Source organism: Cibotium barometz, chromosome 61, assembly GCF_041138505.1.
Source record: "Cibotium barometz isolate CiBa-2024 chromosome 61, ASM4113850v1, whole genome shotgun sequence".
Taxonomy (NCBI): Eukaryota; Viridiplantae; Streptophyta; class Polypodiopsida; order Cyatheales; family Cibotiaceae; genus Cibotium; species Cibotium barometz.
This window is the reverse complement of record NC_141106.1, coordinates 9,383,903-9,394,735: the sequence shown is the minus strand read 5'-3', so window position 1 is coordinate 9,394,735 and position 10,833 is coordinate 9,383,903. Positions and strand designations below refer to the sequence as shown.

Sequence of the window (10,833 nt, the reverse complement as noted above, 5' to 3'; positions counted from 1 at the left end):
CATGTCGTTCTTGTCTTAAATCTTCCTCGTGGATGGTCCAATGAACCCAAAAAATAATAATCCAGAGAGTGTTATTGGGTGCTGGAATGCTGGAACAGCATTCAGGTACCAAATAGCACTCTCTGGGTTTTTTTTTTGCTCTCTGTTCGCGTGTATAGACGCGTCAACTCTGCAAAAGTCATGTGTATATACGCGTATCCTCTGTGAAATGCGCGTGTATAGACGCGTCAACTCTGGAAAAGTCGCATGTATATACGCGAATAATCTGTGAAATACGCGTGTATAAGTGCAGCTGAACTGACAAAACGCGTGTATACACCCTCCTATCAGTGTGTCTAAGTGCAGCTAAACTGTCAGAACGCATGTATACGCCCGTGTATCAGCGCGACTGACTATTCCTATACACGCGCTTTTACACACATGTCTCTGGGGTCGCGATGATACACGCGCTGATACACGGGCCCGTTACTTTTTTTCCACAAGTCATTTTTAGCGGCTAGGAGCGCGGGTATGAGCCCGATCCTTTGTAGTGTAAGAAGCCATATGAGTAAGCTAAATTATCTGATATGAGCTGGTAAAACCAAGTTGTACTCACCTCATATGAAAGAGGTTCATTTCAAGCAATGAAACATAGAAGCACACCTCAAGTTTCTTTATAAGTACAAGTCTCATTACTTGAGTCTAAAGTTTAATTAGCACACACACATACTCATGATGAGTTTTCTTCTTTTTTATGTACCTTAGATTGTGTAGTCATTCCTATCTCATTAGGAAGTTGTTTTGTTTAGGAGAGCTTGATCCGTGTTTCTCAACACTACACCCCTCTTTTGAGACTTTAAATAATGGAACCTTTGCTTTCAAAAAAAGACCATTTTTCAGAGGGAAAAGCCCCCTTTTTTTACCAGTCAAAGGCCTCAAGAAGCTTTCAAATATCAACAAGAATCAAAACATTACAATATAAATAAACAAATAGAAATACATATGTGTGTGTAGATATGCATGCAAGAATGACACACATTATACGCACACATATTAAATTCTTTTATTTAATCTTCCACAATCAAGCGACTTATAAGAGTACAAATAAGAGCACAAATGAATCAAGCGACTTATAAGAGTACAATAAGAGCACAAATGAATGCCAGGAGGGTGCCAGGGCCAAAGGTCAAAGGTGGTGAGAAGCTTCCACCACCGCTTTGGCTGGCGGGGCGGCTACTACTGTCCGGAGCATCTGGGATCTCAGCAGCAGGAGTTGATGCAGTTGGAGCCGATGCAGGAGAAAGGGCGCCTGCTTAACACCAGCCACTTGATTACTACCAGCTCACATAATAATACTTGCAAAGCATCTATAATTTTTTTAACTCCATTATGCTTAGAATAATTACAAAGCATTTTAGCTTTATTTAACTTCCAATTCTTTTTTAGATTTAGCCTTATTATGCTCCCAAGCCTTCGCCAAATCCTCAAAGAAAACCTCCAAAACTTTGAGGTTCTGTGTCATTGAGCTCCAAAACCTTTAAAATTTCCAGGTTTAGTTTAATTGAGCTCCCAAACCTGCAATTGTCTCAAAGGAAACCTTTAAAAAGTTGAGACTAAGTACTTTTTATGATTTTTTCTGATATGTTGAGATAATTTCAAGTGTTTTCTGTCAACCCTTTGCAAATAAAATGTTTTATGTGGATTACCCTAGAGCTATGAGACAGTAAAGTTGTAACAATTACAGTTGAGTTGGGTACAAATAGACTGAATATCTGAGCTAGACTTGAATATCAATCCTGGCAATCCCTCAAATAGCTAGATCCAGCATGCAATTGAGTCCATAGCCAACATTTAAAGTGCCAAATGAATAATGAAAGGAGCTAGCAGAGAAAATAAGAAGTTTCATGGCTTAACAATCAAATTGTGTGTAGGCATTGATCAAATCCTGTGATTATGATCATAATTATGATGATGATGATAATCATGATAATCATGACCAGAACCATGATCATGAAAGCAGAGAAAATGAGAGGTTTGATGGCTTAACAATCAAATTGTGTGTAGGCATTGATCAAATCCTGCGATTAGGATCATAATTATGATGACGATAATCAAGATAATCACGACCAGAACCATGAGCATGAACATGATCGAAATCATGACCACGATCATGATCAAAATCATGATCAGATCCATGATCAAAATCATGATTAAGATTATGTTTATGTTTATGATTATGGGTGAGAAAGGAGAGTTACCTGCGAGGCAGGACGTGACGGTGGAGGGGACGGTGACATTGCAGGAGGCGGCGGTTTGCATGGCGCGGGTTAGGTTGACAGCGCCGTTGATTTGCGGGATCTGGCAGTAGCAGGAGGGCTGCGTTGAGAGGAGGGAGGCCAAGGGCGTGCAGCAGTCGGCGCTCGGGGCGCTCGTGTTGGCGGCGGCGCCGTCCTGCACGTAGGGCAAGCAAGGCTGCAGCCCTAGAAGCGCCGTCGCACACGTGCCGTTCGTGCCCTGTCCGTGCACAAACGCAGGAGAACCCAAAGCAAACACGAGCACGAGCAGCAACGCCGCCATGGCAAAGCAGCTAACACAAATTCTCTCTCTCTCTCTCTCTCTCTCTCTAGTCTGTGTCTGTCTCTCTGTATCTGTCTCTGTCTCTGTCTCTGTCTCTCTCTCTCTCTGGAGGAGAATGACAAAATCTCTCTCTCTCTCTCTCTCTCTCTCTTTTGCCAATATATATACATTAAGATAAACTTCCCAAAGTGTACACTAGTAGCCAGCTTACCCAGCCTGTCACCACCCACGTCTCGCATACCCAAAGAAATGCCTTGACTTTGATTAATTCCACACTAAAAGAACTTTACTAAGGGCCCTTGAGAATCTAGCATATCGAGATGAGAGGTGTAGCCAATCACCCCGAAACTTGTTGCCAATGTGGAGCAAGACCATCTCGGCTAGCTCACTCTCCCTAGTTCCGTGGATCTCATGTCCCAGGTTCGAATCACAAAAGAACTTTTATTAATCTGATTACAGCTAATATGTACCTTTCTGTATTCAATTTAGAGATACTTCTTTAATGTGTCCATATTGTTAACTGTATTTGCCAACATAGTTGGTTTTTGACGGCGTCACGCCTATTTTTTACCATTTTGGCCATAAAATATTTGTAAAATTTAAAACGCCCGTCAAAAATTACACTAAAATACAAAAAACTTGCTATATTTTACCAAAACCCATCAAATTTGAAGGAGAAGGGTGCTTGTCAAGTGTTTGCCAAATATCTAAGTGCATTGCACGTGCATCGCTCTCTGCGCGTGTATAAACAAAGACATGTAGAAAAATGAGAAAAAATTACTCAATTCACATTTCTAATCGACCACTAGCTACCATCCACTAGCTACCATGTAAGTTCCTATCCCACTATCTATATGAAGTCCATGTCTCCACCTAGCTACAATGTAAGTTACTCATCAGTAATATGTTTTTGAATTAATTCTTCCTCTATCTGTGGAGTCTTTGTCTCTAATTAATTTAAAAAAACCATCTCTCTTTCCACACCTATACATGTGCACTTAGCCGCAAACGAATGCGGACACATAGATACATCCTAATTTTAGAGCATTTGAGGCTCACACATAAAAGTAAAGACATTAAGTTCTAGATGCTTACCTTGATAGCTATCCAAAAGAAAATTCCTTGAGCTTGATGTTATAAGTATTATATCAACCCTATTTGTTCTTGAGAAAATTTGTGAGGTTTGATTGGGTGCAATCTTATCTATTGAACTATAGAACCTTCATCATTTTTTATCATGATCATAGAGCTTATGAGTTTTATATCAACCCTATTTGTTATGACAAAATATATTCTACTTCTGTGAGGTTTGATTGGGTACAATCTTATCCATCAACTGGAAATTTTATGTACGTGTTTTGTAGAAACTTCATCATCTTTGATCATGATCATAGACCTTATGAGTTTGCTAGCATTGGGCACACATGGTGGGCCAAATCTTCTTTATTAACGTGTATTTACTTTCATCTACCCTATTCATATCATCCCTAGTAAATTAGTTGTAAGGTCCAACATTAAAAATTAGGACGTAGCCTAGAGATCCACTCTAGACATGTGCATGACCACAAAAATTGTGCCTCTCCAAGATCAAAGAAAACAACCTCGCACTCCACATCAACTTACTTTAGTTATTACTAGAATAAAGCCATGTCTTCAAGTCCTAGGACTATTCCACATTCAACTTACTTTAGTTATTACTAGAATAAAGCCATGTCTTCAAGTCCTAGGACTATTCCACATTCATATATTCTGATACAAATCCCAACAACTATGTCAACCTCCATCCCAATTTTTCTAAATATGGATGATCAAAAAGCATTTGAACTACCTTAATGACATGAGAGAAGCGAGAGAGAGAGAGAGAGAGAGAGAGAGAGAGAGAGAGAGAGAGAGAGAGAGAGAGAGAGAGAGAGAGAGAGAGAGAGAGAGAGAGAGTAGAAGTACCCCATTAGAGGAGCAATAGCACACTAATGACATTAGAGAAGCTAGAGAGAGAGAGAGAGTAGAAGTACCCCATTGGAGGAGCAATAGCACACTCGATAACATTTGAACTACCTTAATGACATGAGAGAAGCTAGAGAGAGAGAGAGAGAGAGAGAGAGAGAGAGAGAGAGTAGAAGTACCCCATTGGAGGAGAAATAGCACACTTGATTAGATTTACTTCCAATATTTATAAAGATATTATCAAACCTTTTAAAGTTTGGGTCAACCTTACATAGACACATGGAATATACTATAGTCTATTTTAGACTTGAAATGTCAACAAGGGCATATACAAGACATATAGGAAAATAAATCTCCTATGGTACCTTACATGTCCCATGAATCTTTGCACACCTTTATAATTAGTCAATAATGACAATTCCAAGATCAATTTTATTTTACTATCGTTAGTAGAAACCTCGTTCTTCAACAGACTATATAAACGAAGGTCACACCACCTGCATGCTTTCATTTTTCCTTTTTATGAGCCTTAAACTTGCCCCTAACCTATATAAACGAAGGTCACACCACCTGCATGCTTTCATTTTTCCTTTTTATGAGCCTTAAACTTGCCCCTAACCTATATATATACATAAAATCCCATTTTTAGCCTCATTTTTCCTCATTATTCCCCAAAATCTCACTTACCCTCCACTTTTCCCCAAATCTCATTTTCCCCAAAATCCTCATAACTTCTCTACTTTCCACCTTAGCAATCTCATGGGCAAGGTTGACCCAAAATATGACTTTTTTTTCCCCATTTTTTCTTGTTTTAAGCCTCAAACTTGCCCCCAACCTATATACATTAAAAAAATCCTATTTTTTGCCTCATTTCTCTCCTCATTCACCCAAAATCTTACTTTCCCTCCACTTTTCCCCAAAATCTCACTTTCCCTCTACTTTTCCCCAAAATCTTCTCTTTTACACCACTTTGAAATTATCCACCTAGTTTTCCCCCTAATTTTCTGCACTACTCTTCTTCACTACTGAAGCATCCATGGAAGGCTTGGTATCTCTCCCTCCCTGCCCTACACTTTGGGGCTAATTTCTCTCCAAAACACTCATTTTTCTCTCCATTTCTCCCTTAATCATCTCTATTTGGTCCTCTTCTCTAATCTTCACTAAGTCTCTTCACTAATTTATCTGCCATGGAAGATTGGTAAAGGGTCCCTCTCCTACATTTGGTGTTTCTCTCTCCCTCCCCTTCCGCTTCATCAGTCATTGTATATCTTTAATCTAGCATTGTATTCTATTTCACTAATCTTCTCAACTCAGAATGGCAGAATGGCATTATCTAATATAACCAACATACCCACTTCCTCACACAGACGAAGATCTAGTGTGCATGTGACTTTGCTAGAAGAGTATGCACCCACAAAACACAGTGACCCACAGGATCCTCAAGCCTTGAGTGAGCGTAGAGCAGCACGCCAAAAACATGTAGATCTTTGGGTAGATGGGCGCTTGTATCCCAATTATCCCGCCGCACATTATCATCCAAACTTCCATAATCTACCAACATTTCTTCAATTTGTGCGGAGAGGGGAGCATGGTTTATTGGGTTACTGCAAAAGATTATCGACACAAGAAAGCGGCAAGTTACAAGAGCTTTAAAAGCACTTTCATGATGCGATAAACTCCACCATATATCATTTTTAGTATAAATCTCAAGCTTTAGATCAGTTGGTAGGGGAGCTCAAGGAATTGATATCAAAAAAGGATGTAGAGATTTCTAAGCTTAAAGATAGCATATCTAATTTGAAGAGTACCCCTCTTGGCCCAAGAGAGCGTAAAAGGAGCCTCTCCTCAATAGAGACACTTGCACCTAAAGGCGGCGTCCATAAGAGAAGAGTAATGGCAACCAAGTATGTTGTTTCATAAAAACTCACTTTGGTTTCACTACTGTAAATAGCCAAAATGATGTCTTTGACTTAATTTGTCCATTTGTTGTTTTTGTGTTTCACAAATTTTCTGCTTGATGCATGTGGTAGTACCTCCAACAAGGATCGCATAACATTACTAAGTAGTTTACTTAACAAAGAAGATGTGCTATCTATTATTCGTGCACCAAAATCAAAGTTGATTTGAGAGGCAGTCACTAATGAGGTATTGAAAAAAATTTCTAACTTTGTATCAGATATTGATATTCAGAGTGCTTGTGATGAAGCTGGTATTAGCACAAGGGGCTATGAAGCCATACATCAACTCCTTATGGATTCCCTGTAGAAGAATGGAATTACTGAAAATCTATTTCCAGCTCCTTAAGCGGTAAGATTTTCAAAGAAGGTTAGTGATGCCGATATTATAGTGAAGTTAGGCTTATACCAATATGTAGAAGACATATGGTAATTCCTAGTCTGAAGAAGAAAGGGTATCAAAAGAAATAAGCGCGCGGGAAAAAAGCTCCCATGGTGAGTACAAGCGAAGTGGTTGAGGATTAAGGTTTTGCATACACAAGGTTCAACAATATATTTGTTGATTTGAAAAAGCTACAACAAGCAATGATTTCCTTCTACAAATTACCTCAAGAGGGTGAGTACATCAGTTTATGCTTTTGCTTGTTTACTTTACCCATGAAATTGTTGATAAAACTGAGTTTATGCTTTTGCTTGTTTACTTTACCATGAAACTGTTGATAAATGAGTTTTTCTTATGTCTACGTCATGTTGTTTTATAGTACTTTTGGGAGCAAAGTCTCTTTTATACTAAAGCTTGACGAATGTCAACAAATAGTAAAGGGTTGTCAGTTAGAGCGACTCATCATAACACTGATGTGAATGATGCCATGCACAACGTTAAGGTCACAGGGCCAAATGTCTGATTGAGAGTACCATCTTTTAGTGTTCAATAAGAGAAAGAGATATGGTGGTTGGGTGCATTTGAAGTGCCCAAGAGACCCATGAAGTTCTTGCATGGATGTTTAGGAGGATTCCTTTCATCAGTGAGGTCATTAAGGCTCAAATTGCAGGTGAGAAGCTTGATGTTTAGGGTATAGGGACATTTGATGTGGATTGGCACTTGGGTGGGGACTTAAAAACTATTAAGTGTATGCTGGGGTACAAGCAAGGGGCAAACTCTCTATATCCTTGCCCATTCTGCATAAGGGGCTATAAGAAAAAGGGTAACCAGAAAGGGAAGAAAAGGTCACAAGCTGCCGAGGTCGAGGACGAGGACAAGAATGAAGATTTCAAGGATGAGCACAACCAAGTCGAAGATAGAGAATGGGATGGAGGCATCTTGCAATGCCCCATGCTTAAAGAGCCAAATCTTTTGACGGACAAAACCTGGAATCCAATAATTGCTTTTCCACTTGCCAACGTGCACTTTTTCACCTTGCATACATTTATGCGAATATTTGATCGCTTGCTCAAGCTTCACATCGACTACGCCTTCACCATGAAACCAACTCAGCGAGATCAAAAGAAGTATTGGGTAAAGTAGAGGAGATACTCAACTCCTTAGGATGTCATGGGGGGAATGTTCAGATAGTAGGTAAGGACGCATGGGATAGCCATGAGGTTTCTCAACAGGTGTCCACCATGAGTGGGGCGAAAGCTCGAAGATTCTTTGCAAAACACCCAAAGAATCTTGGTAGAAGATTAAGCAATCAGGTAGGACAAGAGGAGAAAGTGTGGGAGCTCTGGAAGGACTTGTGCAAAGTCACAGCTGACAATGAGGTTGATCCAATTGTCATCAATCAACGCAGACAAGTGTGGGCAACCTTCAATAAAGTGCTATGCTTAATGAATCGAAGCCACACCACTACGAAGCAGAGGACTCAATTCCAAACAGATTTATTTGAGTTTACAAAGTCCGTTGTGACATCTTGGGGAGAAATGAACATAACACATTACATGGTATGCCTCTTCTAAATTTATATTTGTTCTCTTGTACCATGTTTCCATGGCTAACTCTATCCAACTTTAACTGCAACATATTCTTTATGCTCATGGTGCATATTTTATGAATAAGTATGGGTCCCTAGATATGTTTAGCACACAAGGCATGGAGAAGTTCCATTATCGTCGTGCAAGAGGAGTTTATTTCAAGGACATGCGGCATGTAGGAGGACAAGTGCACACTAACTATCTTGTTGAGATGTTCAATTGGTTCTTCAGGTATACCTTTGGTAGGGTACAAAATATGGAGCGTGCAAATGCGTCTGACCTTACAAAACAAAGAAAGCATGAAGGGAAGAGAGGACCACAAAATCCTATAAATGGAACTTCTCGTTAGGTCCATGGTGTCATGCCATGTGGCGTAGTACTATGATACGTCATGGTAAAAAGTGGGGCAAAAACACACAATAATCCTTTTTTGATGCATGTAGGCCTCTCAGCGTGTACACGGCCTAATCTAGGAAAGCCTACCCTTTTTTGGGTACCCCGTCCTTTTTTTGGGTAACCTGCCCCTTTTCTAAAAACTATATAAAGGCTCATTTTGGCTCATTTTTTTCTAAGTCTTTTTTTTTGGCACCTACCTCTCCCCTCCCCCCCAGCACACCAAACCTCAAAACACACTATCTAGCACACTGGCGCACACAAAAAAACACCGCAAAGAAGACAATGCCCAACCAAAACAGTCTCCAAGGCGCGCAAACAACCCACCGATCCACCACACGAGGGTGAAGGTTCAGAGGGGCCACATGTAACTAGGAAGATATTGAAGATCACATTGAAGAGACCAAGGGTAGAGGCGCAGACCTCCGAGACGACGAGGATTCTACGGAAGAGGATATAGAGGAAGAGCGCCCAAGGCGTGATGTGAAGAGACCAAGGGTAGAGGCCCAAACCTCCGAGACGAGGATGCTACGGAAGAGGATACAGAGGAAGAGCACCCAAGGCATGATGTGAAAGATTTTGATTGGACATATGACAATGAAGACTCAGAGACCACCGATCCCAATAGGCCACCGTGGGATGGTGAGGATATTCCCAGACATCCTACCACAGGAGGCAAGACCATACACGACGCGGAGATGGGAGCAATTCCAAGTCATCCCGACCTTCACCCAGATCTGGAAGGCGATGAGGGCGAGGAACGACGAGGAGGAGGAGCAGGAGCAGGAGCAGGTTCCTCAGTAGGAACAACCTATGCCTACCCCATCTAAGAGGACCAAGGGGCGCAAAACAAAGTATTACAAGAAGCCTCAATGATGCAAGCCCCCCAGAAAGTGTAGATAAAATGTGTGCCATAGAAGAAGCGTCACTACTACAAAGCGTTTGCGGACGGAGATCAAGCACTACTAGAAGTCCATGGAGCTACTCATACGTAGAGCGCCATTTTCCCACACTTGCAAGGAGATAATGCAAAGCTACCGCAGTGATTATCGCATGCAGGGGATCACACTAGAAGCACTCCAAGAGGCTGTAGAGGCCTACTTGGTAAACATTTTTGAAGACACTAATCTATGTGCAATACATGCTAAGCGCGTAACCATCATTGACTAAGGATATGCAACTCACTCGGAGGATTCACAGCGGCGGCAAAAGAAACTAGTGCCCTTGTATAACTATATTGTTGATATTCTAAGCCCTTTTTGTATCTTTTAAGGAATTTTTTGTCCATTACCTTGGCAAGAGCAATCTAGCTCTGCAATTCTTTAAAATGTGTGTGCCCCCAATCATGTGGTGTAAAGATGCGATAAAGTGTGTTTTGATCACTTATATAGTCCTAATTGGGGTTGAATTGTGTAAATTTAGCATTCCAATTGCAATATGAAGCCTTCACGACACTTTTGGTGCTTAACACATTTTAGGCTTCCATTTTGGTTGCTTGACACACTTGTTTCACAGGTTTGGCTCAAAGTTAGGGGTTGTGATGTCAATTGATGGTGCTATAAGGCCATATGCACCCTTGCACAAGGGTGTGAGTTTTGGCCAAACAGGGGTCCCTGTTTGACCAAAACTCGATTCGAACCCTTGTGGCAAGGGTGCATTTTGCTTTATTTGGCCATAGCATGTAATGGGAGTCATGAAAAAGGGTAAAAGCCACCATTTTATGGTGTTTCACACATAATTTATAACATATGGTACTTGCTAAAGCTGCTTAGAAATTGCACACAGTAGACAGAACATTTGAGCTATTCTTTAGCTTTTTTGCACAATCTGGGCATTATTATGATGTATAAAGGCCCCTTGCACCCTTGCCAAGGGTGCGAGTTTTGGTCAAACAGGGAGGCCTGGACCTTAAAATGTCATTTTGTAGTATGAAAAGTCAAAATCCATCAAATTTGAATCCAAAATGTGCTTGCCTTTGTGTATAGTGTAACCTTTGTGTATATTGTAAGACATA

General features: G+C 40.7%; 1 protein-coding gene across 1 annotated transcript; it reads right to left on the bottom strand.

Annotated features, from left to right (window-relative positions):
• Positions 1-929: 929 nt before the first annotated feature.
• LOC147604527 (non-specific lipid transfer protein GPI-anchored 29-like) lies at positions 930-2,619 on the bottom strand. The gene is made up of 2 exons (XM_086794813.1): positions 2,238-2,619; positions 930-1,288 (listed from the first exon to the last, which is right to left on the bottom strand). The coding sequence occupies exons 1-2, from the start codon at positions 2,554-2,556 to the stop codon at positions 1,110-1,112; spliced, it is 498 nt and encodes a 165-aa protein (XP_086650939.1). The 5' UTR covers positions 2,557-2,619; the 3' UTR covers positions 930-1,109.
• Positions 2,620-10,833: the final 8,214 nt, after the last annotated feature.

Excerpts from the sequence above, each read along its gene's own strand:
- LOC147604527 (XM_086794813.1), bottom strand. The coding sequence starts at position 2,556 with ATGGCGGCGTTGCTGCTCGTGCTCGTGTTTGCTTTGGGTTCTCCTGCG. Across the intron at positions 1,289-2,237 it reads CGTCACGTCCTGCCTCGCAG|GCGCCCTTTCTCCTGCATCG; the intron begins GTAACTCTCCTT and ends GGTGTTAAGCAG.